A 21,538-nucleotide genomic window follows, 5' to 3' on the forward strand; every position below is an offset into this window, starting at 1 on the left:
CACATTGAGAGTGTTGGAGAGGGTCGCTAGACCCCATTCTGGATCTGGGGGCCATGGGTCGATAACTGAACGACTCAGCTCCAATGGAGATAAGTTATTTAGGGGTGTCACTAGAGTCACCTCTACTGTGGTCGAGTACTGGTTGGAGGCCACCGAGAAGATAATGAACGACATTGACTGCACTCTTGAGCAGAAACTGAAGGGTGCAATCTCTTTGCTTCACGACGAAGCTTATCAGTGGTGGTTATTGGTTGAAGAGGGTACTCAACCGGATCATCTAAACTAGGGCTACTTTAAGACTGTCTTCCAAGGAAAGTACATGGGTGCGAGCTATGTGGATGCTCATAGACGTGAGTTCATGAATATCACGCAAGGTGATAAGTTTGTAGCCGAGTATGAGACCAAATTTCTGAGACTGAGCCGCTACGCTTGAGGCATGGTGGCATCCGAGTATGAGAAATGTTTCTATTTTGAGGACGACTTGAGGGATAGTCTGAGGGTATTGATTGCTCCACAGAGGGAGCGAGAGTTTGCAGTTCTTGTGAATAAAGTAAAGATCGTTGAAGAAGTTAAGCGCGTGGAGCGCTAGAATAGAGACCGAGAGAGAGGCAAGAATAAGAGGGATTTGGAGTCTTCTAGTTCTGTTTAGAGGCCTAAGAAACGGGCCAAACCTGATGGGCCTGTTAGAGTAGGAGTCCTTGTTGCTGCTACTAGGATTCAGCCTTGTAGTGACTGTGGTAGGCACCATTCGGGCGAGTGTTGGAAGAGATTAGGGGATTGTCTTCGATGTGGGTCATTGGAGCATTGGATTAGAAATGTCCACAGCGTTCTGATCAGATGCAAGCTACGGGATCGGGTTTTGTTCAACCTCAAAAGGCAGTATAGCGGCCACCTAGAGGCCATAGACCGAAGAGAGCACCGGAGAGAGGTGCTAATCAGATTAAGGCGAGGAAGCCTGCACTGGTTTATGCTGCTCGATGACAAGAGGACAGAGACACCCCTGATGTGAGCTTATTAGAGTAGTGCTTCAAATACTCTGAGAGAACTAGTCTACGCTAAGTTGAGCAAGTGTGAATTCTGGTTACGGGAAGTAACATTTCTAGGGCACATAGTTTCTGCTGAAGGGATCCAAGTTGATCCTAGAAAGATTGAGGCTGTGCTTGATTGGAAATAGCCTAAGAACGTATATCAGATCTGTAGTTTTCTGGGTCTTGAGGGTTATTATTGGAGGTTAGTTGAGAGATTCTCACTGATTGAACTCCTCTGACTAAGATTCTACGTAAGAATATTCCTTTCATTTGGACTGATGTGCAACAATCGAGCTTCGAGAAGCTCAAGTCTGTTCTAACATAAGCTTCTGTTCTGATACATCCTAAATCTAGTAAAGAGTTTGTAGTGTATAGTGATGTGTCGCACGTCAGTTTGGGGTGTGTATTGATGCAAGATGGGAAGGTTGTGGCTTACACGTCCCAACAGCTTAAGTCGCATGAGGGGAATTATCCAACCCATAATCTTGAGTTAGCTGTCATGGTGTTTGCATTAAAGATATAGAGGCACTATATGTATGGTGAGAGGTGTATTATCTACACCGATCACAAGAGCCTCAAGTACCTCATTACTTAAAAGGAGTTGATTCTTAGGCAGTGCCGATGGATTGAGCTACTCAAAGATTATAACTGCACGATAGGGTATCATCTCGATAAGGCCAATATGGTGGCTGATGCTCTCAGTCGTAGAGCGATGACTGATTTAATGGCGATGTTTGCTAGTCTCAATTTGTTTGATGATGGGGGTTTGTTAGCCGAGTTACAAGTTAAGCTAACTTAGATTGGGCAGATTCGGGAAAAGCAGTTGGGGGATGAGTCTCTGGGTCTGTGGTTTCGTCAGATTGAGAGTGGCAGTACTTCTAATTTTGGACTGAATAAGGATAGACTTCTATGTTTTCGAGGACGTGTTTGTGTACCGAATAATTTTAATCTGAGACAATCGATTCTGATAGAAGTGCATAATAGCCTTTATGTTATGCATCCTGGTGGCAATAAGATGTATCGGGATCTTCGTGAACTGTACTAGTGACTGGGCTTGAAACGTGAGGTAACCAATTTCATTTCTCATTGTCTGATGTCCCAGCAAGTTAAGGCTGAGCACTAGTTACCTTCGGGTTTGCTCCAACCAGTTAAAATTTCCTTATGGAAATGGGAGAGTGTGACGATGGACTTCGTTAGTGGGTTGCCTTTAACACTTACTAAAAAAGATTTTGTATGGGTCATCGTGGATCGATTGACCAAGTCCGTCTATTTTATTCCAGTTCGGATGGACTACTCTCTACAAAAGTTAGCGAAGCTCTACATTTCTGAGATTGTAAGACCTCTTGGGGTTTTGATTTCGATAATCTCTGATAAGGATACTCGCTTCACTTTTTGATTTTAGAAGAAAATACATGAAGCTCTGGGTTCGAGATTGGACTTCAGTACTACGTTCTATCCTTAGACCAATGGTAAGCTTGGAAGGGTGATTCAGATACTGGAGGATATGATTTAGAGCTGTGTGATTAATTTACGAGGTAGTTGGGAGGATTTTCTACCGTTAGCTGAGTTCACCTACAACAATAGTTTCCAATCTAGCATTCAGATGGCACCTTACAAGGCTTTGTATGGTCGTAAGTATCGTACTTTGCTATGTTGGACTGAGTTGGGTGAGCAATGGATTTTAGGTCATCAGTTGGTTTTTGAGACTGAAGATAAGGTTAGACTGATTCGGGACCGTCTGAAGACGACTTTTGATAGACAGAAGTCTTATGCGAATCTGAAAAGGGGGAATATCGACTTCGTATTTTTTAAGGTATCTCCGTGGAAGAAACTTTTATGGTTCAGTCGTAATGGCAAGTTAAGCTATAGATTCATTGGGCCGTATCGGATTCTAAAGCGTGTAGGATCTGTTGCTTATCAGTTAGAACTACCTCCAGAGTTGGACCATATCCATGATGTGTTTCACATCTTGATGTTGAGGCGGTATCAGTCTGATCCATCTCACGTTGTCTCTGTTGAAGAGATCGAGATTAGACCGGACTTGACGTTTGAGAATGAGTCGGTTCATATTTTGGATCAAGATATTAAAGTTCTAAAGAGGAAGTCCATACCATTGGTAAAGCTTCTTTGACGGAATCATAGCACTGAGGAAACCACTTGGGAACCTGAGGACTCGATGCATCAACAGTATCCTCATCTGTTTGGATCAGGTAAATTTCATGGCTGAAATTTCTATTAGAGGGTAAAGTTGTAACGCCCTAATTAATTCATTTTTGTTTCTATAAATTCTGACAAAATATGAATCTGCTTCAGTGGCTAAGTGTTCTAGGTGTGAGTTGGAGGTATTGGGTTCAAGTCCTACTCTCTAGAAATTTTGTTATTTTTTATCCAAGCCTTATGCCTGTAGGGTGGGCTTATGTAATATTGTTTGTAAACTTATATTAGAATGAGCCTACTGGTTCGAGTGGTAAGGAGTTAGCTTGCTGGAGATCTTGTGTTTGAATCTCTATGCGAGTGTGGGTGTTAATTTTTTTTCCGGACATCTGTTAGAGGTTCGGTGGAGTTGGGAGTCTGAAGTAGTTGTATATGGTTGGTAGGGAGGATATTATGGGATATGGTTGTTAATGGGGAGTGGAGATGTTAATCAAAATCAAATTGATTATCTTTTTATTTTATTTTATTTTATTTTTTTCAAAATTTTTCTCTCTCTTCCCAAAAGTCTGACGTTAGTTTTCTCTTTTTTCTACCACATTCTTCTTCCTCTTCTTTTTCCTGCAATTCTGTCTATAATCTACTGTCGTATCATTGTATTTCAAAATTTTGGTTTTCATCATGCGATTCTGGTAAGTGGGGTTTGTTTGACTGCAGGTTTCAGTTTCTATAAATTGATTGGGCTTTTTCTTTTCATTGGAATTGCAATAATGGGGTAAAGTAGGCGGAAAGTAATTCTTTGAGAACATTTTGTGCAGGAGTTGACGGGGAACCTGTGGTTAGCGCTTCAACGGCCTAAACAGTGAGACTAATGGTTCTTATCGACGGTAAGTTCATTTGCAATTTAATTTTTTTCATTGTGAATTTCACAAATTGTCTGTTAATCAGTTATTGGAATGTTATTTTTAGGTTCTAGTGGTCTCGGGAGTGGTTTCGCATCAAATCCAAACCGGATGTGTACCCCTAACTCAAGAAAACGAGGTTTGAAATAAGCCAAAATTAGGTCTGTCGATGCCACACAGGTGTGTGGCCAACCATGTGGCTGGTCGTGTGCAAGACACGGCCGTGTGACTGACGAAAGCATGGCAGTGCGCTTGACACGGCCATGTAGTAGTGTGAGTGTGGCCGTTTGGGCCACACGGGCTAGGCCAGGTTGGGTGTGTGGCCCACAAGGGCATTTGGGCCCAAAATTCTAAAATCTTTCCTAGGGTCTCACGGATCGTTCCAATCAACTATGGACCTACAATAGGGTCAGTAAGGGCTAACTAAACCATATTTCATGTGATCTACTACTCTGATAGTCTGATCTGAGTAGGAAATTAATATGTATGCCTGACTGTACTGTTAAGTATGTATTTATCTGTAAATGAGCATGTTAAGCATGTTTACTCTGTTTTTTTTTTTTTTGCATTTGTATTATGTATCTGTGTTTGGGGTGGGATTTGTATATGTGGAGAAACTGATCTGTACGACAATCTTTCGCCTATATTCTAGCAACTTGACTACATATTATCTGTTATGTGTCGCATCGACACTATATGGGGTGTTAGGATGGGTGGGTGTTTTTAACCCCACATGGTGTGATGGGATGGACGGAGATTGTGTGTAGAGGCTGGAGGTAGGATTCTGCACGTTTGATCTGTTATCTGATTCTGATATCTATTACTGTTATGGATTTAGGTCCAGATCTGTATTTGACTATATATGAAATTCTATGTATGTTGCATGACTACTTCTGTTGGGTTACACAATGAGCTTACAAAACTCACATATGTTTGTCTGTTCTGTTCCGGTAATCCACAAACATAGACGAGTCGGTGCGACGGAGGCTTAGCTGTGACCACTTAACGGAAATTGTTTCCATTGTTACCATTATTTTACGGTACTAAAACTTCTAGTTTTCGTGAGAGTTTTATAATTTTTAGACTCTCCGAACTGTTTGGTTTGGATTTTTAGGTTTGATTGCGTTCTAATTTCTAAATTGCGATGATTCGACAAAATACCAATTTTGCACGAACAAATGTTATTTTTGAAAACACGATCGTGGCTTTATTTTAAACAATTTTTAAACTTCCACTGCAAAATAAATTGTTAGCTTTAAATAACAACATATAACGGTTTCAGTAATATATATAAATGAATATGTTTTATAAAACTTTGATGTTTTATTAAATAACTAAACATGGTTTTATCGAAGTATCTTTAGTTTCAAAACCCTTCTTCGTAACACTTCCAGATTCGGTCATAACATCTAGGCCGTGTTTGGGTTGTTACATTAGCTGCGAGTTCCTAACCAAGCGACGGCTAGTAGACACATAATTGAACAGTGCAATGCTTAATTTAGATCGTTAAACCCGACTAAGTTGAGGTTCATAATATATTTAGTTAGCTCTATTATCTTTTATAGTTTTTAGGTTTATACAATTAAACTATTGCAAAAGTTAATGTCTCTGTGACCTTACATAAATGCTAAGAATCCCTTAGTAAATATGATCAGTAAAATGCATATTTAACTAAGTAAAAGACTCCGAAAGGACTTAATTTGGCTTCCAAACTCATGAAAGATCGAGTTGCCATGGAAGAATTTTCGAACATTGTTAAGCTTGATAAAGTAAATTAAATTGATTAATATAATTATCCTAGCCTATTTAATGTTGATTGTTTTTGTTGCTAAATCCATTCAGTCATACATTTAGGTAAACTGTATCTTGATTAGAATTGTATAGAGATCAATCTTTGCATCTAGTTAATTTTACTTAGTTTAATCATCACCATCCAAATTATTGAGTTTTTACGTCAAATTGTTAATTATAACTTTGCAATTAATCGGTTAAGCTTATATAGTCCCTCTGGAGACGATAACTCATTTTACTTATTTATTACTTAAACGACTGTGTACACTTACACAAAATCTCGTTACGCTAAGAAGAGACACGAAAGATTAACCTTGTCAATTGGAAAGTGATGTGTCGACCCGTTGAATTAGGAAGCATGGGATTTAAACAGATGGAGATGTAAAATGGAGCATTTCTTATGAAGTTAAGATTCGATTTGGCAAGTCGACTGGATTAGCTTTGGGTTTAAGTGTTGCACATGAAGTATAAATGGGATGGCATTATTCCACAAATGCTTTATACAAAGAATTTGTCTCCTCTTTGGAGAGGGATTGCAAATGTATGGAATGAGGTTCGAAATGGGTTAATTTGGAAGGTAATGGTGCTTATGTTGATTTCTGGCACGATCGATGGGTTATTGATGTTAGTCTCTTGCTAGATTACAACATAATACTAAAAGAGGTACCTAATTACCAGGTACTTGTTAGAAAAAATTTGGTTTGAAAATGATTTTCCTTCATAGCAAAAAAATAAAAATTTTGAAAACTGAGCTGGTTTGTAATATTTATAACAATATTTTTTTCTCGAAATAAGACTTGTGCTTTGAGTGAGACAGATCCTAGACATTCTCGACTTTCAACCTAACAATCTCCTCTGCTATGCTCGTACCACAAACTATTTTGAGTGTGGGCTCGAACAATTACGAATCAAACACAAAACTAGAAATAATTTTGTTACTTTTAGTAGGAAAGCAATTATCTCTCTTATAAAAATCGGTAGAATTGTTATTCCCGTAAAATAGAATTTATACTTAGAAATAAATTCTTACTATTTTTTAGCAAAATCATATTTCAAAAGTTGTGTAACTTATTGTGTTTTTAGCTTTACCAATGTCATCTGTTTATAGGGAGAGGAAGTGAAACCCAATAGTTGAATTACTAGAATACGTTTAATGCCTCTTTAATAGAAAAAAATCCCCTAATTGAATTGGGAGAGAGGAGCAACTAATAAGGTGTACCTCCCCCCATAGGTATTATGATGGAGATTTGGGCCTTTCCTGTATTGTGTCAACTTATATGTGCTTCTTAGGCTTTTAACCCAACACTTTATAATTAAATCTAACCCAATACATATTTTTCTTTTTCTCAAAATAGGCATTACTTTTTAATTTAATTAATTTTTCTAATTAAATAATTTTCTCGACACAATTCTAATTCCATAAAAATTATGGCAACTTTACCGTAAAATAATCAATGAGAAAATATATTTAATTTCTACATTCAACAAATTCATAATGACCAATTAAATTAATTTCATTTTTAACTTCAATTAATTAAATAATAATTCGAAAAACTTAAATTAATTCTCAGTTCATTTTCATACTTAGTGAGAAACCAAATTCATTTCTGAATGTAACATATTTATCGAACTTTATCATTTCTATTCATTTAATTTAACATGCAATTCATTTCTGGTTTCAACGAGCTAGTGGTGGGACCGATTGGACATATGTGATTAGGACTCAAATGATTTATAATTAGGTTTTAGCTTTTCACCTATTAATTTTAAGCTCATTTAGTCACGAAGTCATTCCACTATAGTATCGTGACTGAGCTCTCCCCAATTACATACCATTACGAAAGCTACTTGTCAATGCTCGTCCAATGACATTATCATTAATCTCTTTGGGATAAATTCGTTCTCCCAATATGATCTTATTTTATTTCATGGTAATCATTACATCTTCCTTCATGAAAAGTCAGTTACTATCATATAGTAATTAAGTCATTCATCACAAAGATAAACGACCCATGACCACATTTACTTTTCATTTATCATGTAATGCCAATGAGAAGATATCATTTACTCATGTCTTGGGGTATGAATTCCACTATTTTGAATGATGCTACATACTACAGAAGTCGTATACTCAATGCACCAGCTTTTGGTTCCTTATCTATTTGAACTCAGGTTTTTACTTACATCAAAGTGTACGAGTCACGCATACATAGTCCATCATCCACTCAGGATTAAGGTATGTCACACTATGAACGTTAGAAGTGAATAAATTCACAAATAGATTCAAGATCTATTCTTCTTGGATCTTGTAACACCCTTACCCGAGACCGTCGCCGGAATCGAGTACGAGATGTTATCCAATTTAACTTACCGATTCGGAGCATAAAAATTTGCCTTTAAAATTAAATTCACTGTTCACAACAAAACTGTCTACCTGCGTGACTTTCACTAATTTAATTATAACTCGAGTTACAGAACTCAAAATTTAAATCCGTAAATTTTCCCTGAAACTAGACTCATATTACTACTTACCATAAAATTTTCAGAATTTTTGACTTGGCCAATTAGTACAGTTTATTTATTAAAGTATCCCCTGTTTCACAGCTCGACAGATCTGACCTCTCGGCACTAAAAATAAATTATCTCTTTGTACAGAATACATATAAGGTTATCGTTTTTTTCTTTTGAAAATAGACTCACTAAGAAATCTACACATATAAATTATGACCCATAATTCTTTCTGTACAATTTATAATGATTTTTCAAAGTCAGAATAGGGGACTTCAAAAACCATTCTGACCCTATCTCACTAAAATTAAAATATCTCAAAATACAGAATTCCTTTGCCTACACTGTTTCTTTCATATAAAAATAGACTTGATAAGCTTTAATTCCATATATAATTCACTCTCTAATTCCATTTCTACTATTTATGGTGATTTTTCACATTCACGTCACTGCTGCTGTCAAAGAAACTGCTTCTTTGAATTAGTTACCATTTTAACATACATAACACCAAAACATATTCTTTAATAGCTACTTCAATAGCTAATATTAGCTATATCATTTGAACATGCTCAAAATGATCAAGACTCCATACATGCCATAGTTTAAACATTTTGAAAAGCACATAATACCGAGATGATTATGATAGTGTGATACGAGCTCAACGATCCCCACTTGATCAAGTTCAAATCACTATATAACAAAGGAAAAGAAGAAATGTGTAAGCTATAAATAGCTTAGTAAGTTACATGTAAACAATAATTACTCATTTAATAATTAACACTTTTAACATATAACTAATCAAAACATTTCTTAGCAATTTCAATCACTTATACATGCACAATCTTACCAATTCACTTGCATATACATTTTCACACTTAACCTTTATCACTATGCTCATTCTTTTCAAATGTACCTGCATACACACTTCATTTCATATTCACTTTAACTCATTATTAATCCCGTTGAACACTCGGAATATACACAGATACGTAGAGATTTAGCACATAAGTGCAACACTGATATACCACTGTTATGTAGCCGAAGCTACCACTGAAATGTAGCCGAAGCTACCACTGAAACGTAGCCGAAGCTACCACTGATCAATAACACTGGAAATGTCCACGGGCCTGCTCACACAAGCTGTCAGGTGTCTGCAACACATGCTAGATCACCCAGCACCCAGGACTCACTGTAACACTGTAACACTGATCTCTAGTGACATGTCACTTGTATCCACTTCTATTCCTAAGTTCAACCGGGAATTTACACTTAACACTTTATTTTCAACACTTTAACACTTGAATAATTCATGAACAATTTTCCTTCCACATTCAATATTGATTCACATATCAAATAAATTCACAGTTTATAAAATATATTACTATTATTTACACATAACTTACCTCGGATGCAAAACGACTATTTTTTGTAATTTAGTCGATAACTTTCTCTTTTCCCCGATCACTTCCACTATTTCTTCTTTCTTGATCTATATTAACACAATTTAATACATTTTATCAACATTTCATTCAAATACAATTCATACACAACATTTTGGCAAATTTACATTTTTCCCCGAAACTTTTCAAAAATTCCACTTTTGTCCCTAAGCTCGTAAAAATAAAATTCACTAAATTTTTAAATTTCAAACTTCACTAAATCATATTTCATGCTCATAACAGCCCTCAATTTCACAAAATCACAACTTTATGCACACTTTACCATCTTTCACAATTTAGCCCTTTTTCAACATTTTCATCAAAATTCATCTAGTAAAACTTGTAATTAACACTTCAAACATTCATTATCTAACATCACTAATCAATTTACAATTATATCATGAATGGGTCAATTTTTAAACTTTAATTTCATTTAAATTAAATAGTAGAAACATGAAATTCAAGCTTCAATAAGCATAAAAATACGAAAATAATTAAAAACGGGGCAAGAAATCACTTACAATTGAGCTTAGGAAGTTCAAGAACCCTAGCTATGGTGACATGAATTTTTTTGGCAGCAAACGTCTGATTTTAAGAAGATGAACACTTGTTTTCATCTTTATTTTGTCTTTTATTCAATTTGGACAAAAATGCCCTTGACCCATTACTTAGATATTTTTCTAGAAATACCCTTTTGTGTCCATAACACTAATTCATGGTCTAATTGCCACATAAACACTTCCAATTTCATGCAATAATTCAATTAAGTCATTTAATCACTAATTAGACACACTTTGCATTTTTCTCAATTTAGTCCTAAAAATTCAATTAAGCACTAAAGCATTAAAATTTTCTATCCATATTTTCACACAATATTTCAATCAATCAGTAACTAATAAAAATTTATAAAATTAAACTATTTCACTTCGGATTTGTGGTTACGAAACCACTATTCCGATTAGGCCCTATTTCGGGCTATCACAGATCTTGTCTGATGTATTGTTAGTCCAGTTAGTCATATCTATGCCTCTATCTTCTAAAGTCATCCGCTCCGATGCCCAAGACAAAACATCTCTCCAATTGGACTTGATAAACAGTATATTAGTTTTCCAATCAATTTGCTCATTTCCTATTAGACTAGAGACATGTTTAAGTTTGTCTACTAATATAATTTGGCTTTCCGTATTATGATCCAACCACGTAATACTGCTTAGTATTAGTTAAACATTATACAATCAGTGAGCTAATATTTGCTTCTATTTTGTTTTACATAGAAAAATCATGTGAGGACAATATACAAAGGGTATTAATATAATTCATGAATAATTTTATTAACCAATCTATTTGAAAAAATTAGAAGTGTACAAATGAATATACTATACTTAGGGCACTAGATCCAACAATACTTATAGTGCATGTGGTAAATGCAAATGGGTGCTGGAAATGGGACGTTTTTGCACATATGCTACCTCATTTGGTGTTGGCAAAATTTGATAGTGAACGGTCACCTCTTACATGGGATGTTAATTATTTCCCCAATTGGCGATGGAATAAAGGGGGGCTTCTCATCAAGATCGACTTATGATGTTCTAATGCATAATACTGTGGTACAAGCTTATTGAAAATGGAGGCTTTGGGCTCATAAGGGTCCACAACGAGTAAAAATGTTTCTATGGCTCGCGTCGACTGATAAGTTGTTGACCAATATGAATCGGGTAAAGAGACATTTGATGGATGGAGTGTGTCAACTATGCAGTGAAGAAGAGGAGGATATTGACAATGTGCTTCAGTAGTGCCTTCCGACAACCTTTCTTTGGCATGGCATTATTAATCCTGGTAATTTGCTTGTGTTTTTAACCATGAATATTACAGATTGGATTTGCACAAATATATTGGCTCCATCATGTTTTGCTGAGTCGGATAGCAATTGAGATATCAAATTTGGCTTTCTAGTATGGTTGTTATGGTAGAGACGCAATAAGAAACTATTTAACCAAGATTTTGTTGAGTGTGAATCCATTTTGTAGCAAGCTAATCGGTTAACCATTGAGACCAGTAGAGCGAGAGCTGATGGAGTGCTTGTTTGTAATGCAAAGCAGAGAGTTCAATCCCTTATTTACTGGACAAAGCCAAGAGGGGTGGATCAAGGTTAATTAGATTGGGCAAGGAATAGTGGCACAGGTGCGGCTATGGCTGGGGGTGTTATTCGGGGTAATAATGGTGATTGACTAGTGGGCTTTACTATAATTATTGAGATGTGTTCAGTTATGGAAGCAGAACTTTGTAGAGCCTTGGAGTGATTGCAGCAGACTTGGCATATAGGGGCAAGTAAAGTGATCTTAGTTTACTTGGAATCTCTCTTATTAAAGAGAAAGAAGATAACCATGGCGCTAATGTGTTGGTGAGAGCCATAAAGTGACTTTTAAGGTCGGATTGGGAGGTTGGAGTTGTTCATGTTTACCGTGAGGAGAACAAAGTTGTTGATGCATTGGTGGCAATGGGATCTTCACAGGCAATTGGTGTCCACAGGTTTGCACAAGTTCCGAATGAAGTTTATCCTCTAGTTGAGGATGATTTTAATAGTGTTAATACGCATAGAATTATTGTAATTTAATCATCGTTGATTCTTTTTCTTATAAAAATATCATTTTTTTTGTTATATAGTTACAGGGTATTTCTTTAATTTCAAAATGTCAAACCATAGAATTTTATAAAAAATTTTAATACGGTTGACAGCTAAGCTTGAATTTTTAATTAAAATATAAAAAACTAAATTTTGACTAAATTTTAAATATATAAAAATGTAAAAACTTAGAAATATATTTCAACATTCAAATTTTAGTCTAAATTTTGAATTAAAAAATAATTAACCCAAACAAGAGTTCCAAAACCATACTAGTTTATTTAAATTGAATACAAAATTAATCTTTGTAATACAAATAAGCAAAAAGAGCAGTCCTCGGGCATAACTATTAGCAAAAGCTGACTAGCAAAATCTATTACTAAAAGCTAATGAGTACAATTTGCAAACGCTTGTGACCATAATGGCAAGGAGTAGGTCAACGACAACAAGCGCTTTCTTCTTCCTCTGCCTTTACTCTTCGTTTTATCTCACTGCTTCAACAACTCCTCTCTTCCCCAAAGACGCCCTCCCCACCAAATCTGGCTACCTTCCTGTCAACCACGCCACTGGTTCTGCTATTTTTTATGCCTTCTATGAAGCTCAAACCCCCACTTCCCCTCTCTCCAAAACCCCACTTCTCATTTGGCTCCAAGGTGGCCCTGGATGCTCCTCCATGATTGGCAACTTGTTTGAGCTCGGACCATGGCGTGTTGTCTCTTCTCACATGAAAAACGCTCATAATTTGACTCTTGAGCGCAATCCAGGTTCTTGGAACCGCTTATTTGGTCTTCTTTTTCTCGATAATCCTATTGGAACAGGGTTTAGCATTGCATCGACGCCGCAAGAAATTCCCAGAGACCAACTTTCTGTTGCCAAGCATTTGTTTGCTGCTATCACTGGTTTTACCTCATTAGATCCGTTGTTTAAGGATCGTCCTATTTATATTACTGGTGAGAGTTATGCAGGAAAGTATGTTCCTGCAATCGGGTACTATATTTTGAAAAAAAATCCCCAATTGCCGGTTTCACGAAGAGTGAACTTCAGGGGCGTCGCTATAGGTGATGGGCTAACGGATCCGGTCACCCAGGTGACAACTCATGCAGACAATGCTTACTATTGTGGTTTAGTCAACGAGAGGCAAAAGGGTGAACTTGAGGAAGCACAAAGGGAGGCTGTTGAGTTGGTTAAGATGGGGAACTGGAGTGAAGCAACAAATGCTAGAAGCAAGGTCTTAAGCAGGCTACAAAACATGACTGGTTTAGCCACATTGTATGACTTCACAAAGAAAATCCCTTACCAGACAGAATTTGCTGTCAGGTTTCTTAACATAGCTGAGGTAAAGAGAGCATTAGGAGTGAATGAATCCATGGTTTTCGAGGAGTGCAGCGATGTTGTTGGGGATGTATTGCATGAAGATGTGATGAAGAGCGTGAAGTACATGGTGGAGTTCTTGGTGAAGAATAGCAAGGTACTGTTGTATCAAGGGCTATATGATTTAAGGGATGGTGTGGTATCAACAGAGGCATGGGTGAAGACCATGAAATGGGAAGGGATTGAGAAGTTCAAGATGGCTGATAGAGTGATTTGGAAAGTAAACGGAGAGCTTGCAGGGTACCTGCAAAAATGGGGGAGCTTGACCAATGTTGTAGTTTCAGGAGCAGGCCATCTTTTGCCTGCTGACCAAGCTTTGAATTCTCAGGCTATGACTGAGGATTGGGTTTTGGAGAAGGGCCAATTTGGTGGAAAGCAAAGAGGATCATCGACAAAATTCAGGGCAACACTCTAAAATGTTATTGCTCTTAAACTTGTTCTTTATCTGTAAGTTTTAAGCTATGTAATCTATGCTATTCAATAAAAAGATATCCACGCTCCCTTTTTGTCACATGAAGCCAAAGACTCTCAACATTATTAACTAATCAATAAAATACCTATTAACATGATATACGGTTCCAAAGGAGACGGGAGCAAAACCTATGCTCTCTCTATCAGGCTAAATGTGGAACGGTCAGTCTCTTGAGACTATTCAGTTTCTAGGATTACCTGATTTGGTCTTCTTCGCCCCGTTCTCCTCTGCTTTTTAAACGAGCTTTTGCAACAAAAAGTGCTCTTCTCTTAAAAGCAAGGAAGAACGGCCATCGTTTCAAAAAATTTTCCACCATCTGAGAAGTGCTTCTTGGCTGATGGAGAAGTTAAAAATTTCAACTTTTCTTCAGCCAAAAGTCCATTTGGCTGATAATTTCCCATTTTAACCTGCCTTCTCCCCAAAAAAGTTTTTTTCTCTGGTTCTTTAGAGGAGCTCTATACCCATTTTTTTTCACATTTTCACTTTCAAAATTTTGGCTTACTACTTTCGATTAGAATTTTCAGGGAAAATTCTGGATTACTGCTTTGCTTTACTCTACTCAGCTGCTGTGGTTTGAGGATTGAGAATCAAGATAAAAGAAATGGAGAAGGGAAACAGGCAAGTAGTTGTTTCAACATTGCAATTCGCTTGCACCGACGATGTGCCCACCAATCTCGCCACTGCCGAAAGGTTTCTTTTTTTTTTTTTACTCCTCCTAATACTTCCCATTTGATTAGATTTTCTGGGTATTTCATTAATTTCGAATTGTATTCTCTGATCAAACCTATATTCTGGATTTGCTTTGCTACTCTTCCACTTTCATCTGTTAAAAAGTCTCTTCATATTGGTTTTGTGGTTTCTTTTAGTTAATTCTTCCTTTAGTCTCTATTTGATTGAGATTTGGAACTGTGGTGTAAATTGTTTGTTTGATTCTTATATGAGAGTGAGCCTATTTACTATGTGGTGAAGAACTGATAAAAGAAAAACAAAGGATATAGAGACTGTTCATGATTATAAATTGTTTTCAAATTTAATTTGGTTTCATTGGAACTGTTCAAGTTCGAACTTTGTTGGGTTTTTAAGCTAATGTTATTACCTTGGTGTTTTTTCGTGCATAGTCACTCTCATGATTCATTTTAAGCAACAGTAATGCCTCAATTTATTGTTTATTAGCTTATTGGTTTAAAGGTAATCATTTTTTGGCATCTGTTTTCCGATACATGCTTTTTTTTTCCTGTTTTAAAAGAAAAGATTTTAGATGGGACATTTTACTTTAGCTCTTCGTATTTCTTCACCAAATTTGGGATATTTGGTATTCACAATCTACAAATTTTAATTTTAGCCTTAATTAGCAATAACTATCACGGTTCTTAATGCTACATTTCCCCTAACCAGTATCTCATCTTTTCTTAGGATACATGTTCATTTTGCCTTATTGTTGTGTTTGATCCTTTCCATTTTGGAGTTTTGCACTTGAACTAAGGAAACTGTTAGCAATCTTGATGCTTATTTTCCTCGGTTCTAGGTCTTTTAGTATTTGGTATGTATTTAGAAATTCTTGAATGCCTCAATTGCTTGCATATACTAATTCCATAGATATTGTCTGCTTGCAGTGTCTAACACTGTGTGTGTCCTGAGCAGCTTCTGAAGCATATGTATGAGGTCAATGTGTTATTAGGATTTTTTTCCCTACTTCCTTGGAGTTTCAAAACCCCGTTTTGTTAAACCATAGTCATATAAAGCAAATACTTGAACTGTATTGATCTAACTTTCATCTTTGTATAAGTAACTACTTGTAATTAAGTTATTTTCTGGCTCCTTTTTTTATTGAATCTGTGCTTTATGCGTGGTGCAAATTCGAGGTTAGTGGAGATGAAAATGTAAAGAAATATTGGCTTATAACCATCAAGAGCTAATTGATGATAACACATTTGAGGAAGTTCAGATGTGAGAGGCAAAGACCTCTAAGTGTTGAATAAGAGATGTCACTTAGTAGAGGATGCCGTGTTGGACAGGGAGGGAAAAATAATAAATGGAGCATGATCATGAAATATTATGCATGCAGCTTTCCTCATGTAGTGGGGCATCGTTTGTTTGGCTATGGTTGTCTTTTTCTTTCTTTTTTTTTTTTTTTGTGTGTGTAACATACTCTACTTTTACTCTCTAATTTATTGTGATATTTTGCATCATTTTCCCATGCTTTTTGGTAACCTTCTCTTTAGTAACTTAAAATGACTCTCCTCTACACAGGCTGGTTAGGGCTGCTCATGCAAAGGGAGCAAATATCATTCTTATTCAGGTATGTGCTGTTCAATTTTATAAAATTGGGCACTCATAATGTTTTCAGCCTTTTCTTAGAGATGATCTCTCTCTCTCTCTCTCTCCCAAAATTTTTTCTTTTCTTTTTTTGGCTTTGTTTATTGCAGAGACTTGGTACAGAAAACCAGAGAACTGCTGCTACCAATGGGACATTGAGATAGGAACTTGCTGCTGCACAGCATGAGTTGCAGATCTTGCATGCTCAGATAGGAGCTGTAACATCTGAAAGAGAACAACAAATGAGGAGCCTTACGGATAAAATAGCTAAGATGGAAGCAGAACTGCAAGCAGCTGAGCCTGTTAAGGTAGAGTTGCAGCAGGCACACTCTGATGCTCAGAATTTGGTGCTCTCTTTATGTTATAAGCTGGACATTGTTATAATAGAATGTTCTTTCAATTTTAAAACTGTATGAGCAAAATGAAATGGACTAGGAGTCTAGGATACTGCAAATGAGTAATCACTTTGATAATAAGTATTCTTTAATGAAATCTTCTACATATTCATTAATGTTTTTTGTCATTGAGTTTAAGTGGATTATAGGTTAATTGTATTTATTGTTCTAGAGGCTACACTAGGTATCAACTTTAGCACGATGACTTGTTTAATTATTGGTTATATTCTTATTTCTTTTAATGCTTTGCATGCTCTTGATTACCAATGCTTGCATGCTTTTTGTTTACACATTGTCCAACTTAGAACGGGTGTAGATTTTTATCAGAAATGAAAAAGCATCAGTGCAAGAAAAGCATCAGTATTCACACTGTGAAGCACTTGACTGTAGCAAAACAGACACCGATGGTTTAGCACCCTTTCTCTTTCAATTTTTTTTTCAAATGGTAAATAAATGTGTAGCAACAGTGCATTGTAGCTAGTTTTGCTTTATGGTGATGTTTTCATTATAGTGACCATGAAAGCAGTACCATGTGGAATATTTTCACACTAATTTAGCATATTGCTTGGTTCCTGAGACCCGTTATTTAAATGATTGGAATTTAATAATTCATCCTAACAATCTTCTTTCCATGAAATATTCTTTTTTGCATTCTTCATCAGACAGTCTCGACTTTCATTTTCATATACTTATCAAATATAAGTATTGTATTAACCAAATCATTTTCATATGCTTATCAAATATAAGTATTGTATTAACCAAATCATTTATTGAATACAACCAAATCATTTTCATATGCTTATCAAATATAGCATCTAGTTTAATGAATTCACTTTAAATTGTAAATGCTATTGACAAATTTTTAGTATTTATATTTGGTATATAAATATTATCCCTTTTAAAATTTTAATCCAAATATATGTAATATTTTAATTGTTAGGTTTATGTTTTCTATGTTATGTTAGTATATAATATGAGTTATATATTCAAATACATTTTAAAATAAAATAATACAAATGTGTTAAAAGCATTAATTAAAAATAAAAATAATTTTATAATAATACAATCTTGTTAATATCTAATTACAAATATTTAATTTTTATATTTAAATATTTAAATATAGTTTATATATTCTAATTAAATTTTATAAATAATTAATATTAATTACTTAGAAATATTTAAAATTAATATTATATATTAAAATATTAACAATAAGTTATAATAAATTATTTTTTATATTATTGCTAAAATATCATAATATTAACTAATTTGAATATTATTTAAATACATACTTGTTACTTTATAATCTCATGTCTAAAACAAACATTTTATTCTTCAAAAGTATTTTTTGACAGTAATATCAAACACTCAAATTTCTCAAAAGCACTTCTCAAAAGCAATAAAGAACTAGCCTATCGTATGAAACAAGGTTTAGATGGACTTAGACCCAGGAAGTTCCAAGTTACCGTGAGACTTACTAAGCAATTTTTGGGTTTCTATTATAAGTTCTATATTATTAGATTCTTCATTTCAGCATCGTCCTATAAATAGTATTGGTGAAAACAATGAATTCCGTAGACATTGTCGTTATTGAGGAATGGTTTTGGAGAATGGGCAGTTTGGTAGACAGCCAAATGCTTCATAATCGAAATGCGGAAATTTTATTCCATCTGAACTAGGCAGAGACTAGAAATCTTAAACCAGTTGGGATTTATTAGCAATTAAACAGATTAATGATCCTCATCAAAAGGCTCGATGAGATTATATTATTAAGGAGTCAGCATCTGAAAATCAACTAACAGCCGCCTCAAGCAAACCACGCCTTCATTGCTAGAATTAACAATAAAATTAAATTAAACATCGAGGATGAACCCATTTATTATATAGATTTTGCCAAACAAAACTTAAAAGGAAAACAGCTTAAAAGTTCTCCGTAACAAATTAAAACCATATTTGGGTTATAAACATTGAAAAGGGAGACATTGAAGAAATAGGGTATTCATGTAATGGCTTTTGGAGGCGGGAATGTGGTGAAAAGCATCTCTGATGGGGAACTCGAAAGGTGGGAACTGGTAAAAGAAGACCAAAGATCCCATCCCAACGACTAAAACCCACCAAAGAAAAAAGAACACAAAACCCGTACTATGATGCCATATATAAAGGGTTTGATGTGGAGGGCTGATTAAAAGGCAGGGCAGCCTGCAGAGAACCCACAGGTATTTTAAGAGCCACGAAAATACTGCTCTCCCCTATTTGCCTCGGCCCTTTCTCCCTTCGCAACCATAAAGTTTTCTACACAAAAAGAACAGAAGAAAAAAAAATGTTTGTTCACCTTGCCTGAGTGCTTAGGGTTGCCTATACGGCTGAATAAAACCCTACACCACCATACTTGGTCCATTTATAGAGCTAATGATCACGTGATCCTCACGTGCCTTTCTTTGGTATTGTTGTTTTTAGGCTTAATTCACTGTTTGGTCCTTAAAGTATACTTATTTTTCCATTTTAATACCTAACTTTTTTTTGTTACAATTTGGTACCGAAAGTATGGTTTTGTTATAGTTTTTGGTCCAATTTTTGAACCCACATTAAAAAAAATTGTAGTGGTTGAGTTAGCTAACGAAAGAACACCACATGGTGTTTATTTTGTAAAAGTTAGGGGTGAGCATTCGATTGAATCGACTTAAAAAATTTCGAGTTAATCAAGTTGACGAATCTTATTTTATCATCTTAACTCGATTTGAATTTTTTTCGAATCGAGTCAAGTCGAATCAAGTGAAATTGTTCGAGTTAAATTTAAAAATTAAATATGTCAAATTAAAATCTTGTTACAATATAACTAATTCCATGTTATTAATATGATAAACTTGAATCATTAATTAACTTATTTAGATCCCCAAAACTATTATTCTAGAAAATTTTAATTTTTTAACTTTCTTTATATATTTTTATAATTTTTTGACATTTTATTTTTCTAAAAATATAAATTTCAAATTTTATAAATATTTTAAATTTTAAATTTTATTTTGAGGTGTTTGGATAACTCAAAAATCACTAAGAATGAATTAATTTTGAGAGAAAATATCAAATTTGAACTTAGGGAATTTTTGAATGTGAAGCTAAATGGGAAGAAAGGAGACGAGTTGTTTAAAGAAGTAAGGAAGATGAACAATTCTTTTTTTTAAAATTAAGGAAATTTTTCTTTTAAAGACTCCTATTTTCCTTTATTTTTCAAATCAGTCCTTAGTTTAATTAAAACACATTTTCTCAATTATTTTCAAACCGGTTTTATTTTTAAAATTCGTTTTAAGTTATTTAATAATCAACCACCCAATCCAAATTTTCACCACCTAATTTTAGAGCCAATAATCATTTTAATATTTTATTATTACCATTATTATTTATTTAATCATTTTATCCTATTTTAATTTCTATGATATTAAACCCAATTTCTCTTTCAAGCCCACAACCTAATACCCAATTTTACTAACCCGATTTTCGAGATGTGACATAAAAGCTACCAGTAAGTTTGTGGATAACCAGTGTTTGTAGATAAACTAAAAAACACTCCCCTTTTTCAAAGTGTCTCACCCCATACAATGCAAAATGACATGTTATTAACAATATAATACAGAAACAGTAGACATGCTCAGCATATAATCAGATTAACAGTAGAAGTAGACATGTATGTCATGTTTTCGGTGTATCAGTAGTAGTAGGCATGTTGTTCATGCAATCAGTAATATAGCGATTCGAGTATCAGTAACAATTTATCAGTAATCCAATCACAGAAGGCATGTACTAATTACATATCATGCATATATGGTAATAATTTAGTCAATCAAATCATGGATTCCAACATTATTCATAATATCAAGGACTCAATTGAAAGAGATAAAATTCTAAAAAAATAGTTCGAGGAGCATGTAGGGACTAAATTGATCAGTTTACAAAAATTCTAGGCAAAAACTATAAACTAGGGGGCACACGACCGTGTAGTCAGGCTGTTGCAATGTCTTAAGCCGTCTAGAGGGGTTACACGGCCATGTGGCCAGGCCATGTAACAAATCGTGGCCATGTGGAACATGCAAAATTAAGCTATAGGGGAGACACGGCCGTGTAGCAGGCCCTATGGAGGGTTCTTTGTAACAACCTATTTTTCAGTGAAATCAGAATAGTGGTTTTGGGACCATAAATCTGATGAGTAAATTATTATTTTATTATTATTTTAATGTCTATGGGATGTTAGTAAGGTCGTATTAAAATTTCGATAAGAAATTTTGATGTTTGTCTGCTTAATTAAGTGAAAAGGACTAAACGTAAAGAGAACAAATGTAGAGTTCTATTAGTTAAAGGTGTCAAATAGTTATGAAATTTTAATCTAAGGGACTTGGTTGGTAAATAAACCAATTGAGTAGTTAGTGGATGTTTATGGACATGGTTTTGTTGAAAATATTAAAGTTTTTAAAGGTTATTTTGGTAATTAGGTAAATAAAGGTTAAATTAAATAAAACAAAACTTCATTCATCTTTCTCAAGTCATGTT

At 34.9% G+C, this 21,538-nt stretch overlaps 1 protein-coding gene across 2 annotated transcripts; it reads left to right on the top strand.

Annotated features, from left to right (window-relative positions):
* The first annotated feature begins 12,797 nt into the window (after positions 1-12,797).
* LOC105794430 (serine carboxypeptidase-like 50) lies at positions 12,798-17,238 on the top strand. Of its 2 annotated transcripts, none has more exons than XM_052628421.1 (4): positions 12,798-14,260; positions 14,801-14,975; positions 16,536-16,584; positions 16,712-17,238. In XM_052628421.1, exon 1 carries the CDS (start codon positions 12,864-12,866, stop codon positions 14,226-14,228), a length of 1,365 nt encoding a protein of 454 aa, XP_052484381.1. In that variant the 5' UTR covers positions 12,798-12,863; the 3' UTR covers positions 14,229-14,260; positions 14,801-14,975; positions 16,536-16,584; positions 16,712-17,238. The 2 variants fall into 2 exon arrangements, with proteins under 2 accessions (XP_052484381.1, XP_012479053.1); XM_012623599.2 differs by having other exon boundaries at positions 14,810-14,975.
* Positions 17,239-21,538: the final 4,300 nt, after the last annotated feature.

The sequence above is a fragment of the Gossypium raimondii genome, chromosome 3 (assembly GCF_025698545.1).
Source record: "Gossypium raimondii isolate GPD5lz chromosome 3, ASM2569854v1, whole genome shotgun sequence".
In the NCBI taxonomy this organism is placed as follows: Eukaryota; Viridiplantae; Streptophyta; class Magnoliopsida; order Malvales; family Malvaceae; genus Gossypium; species Gossypium raimondii.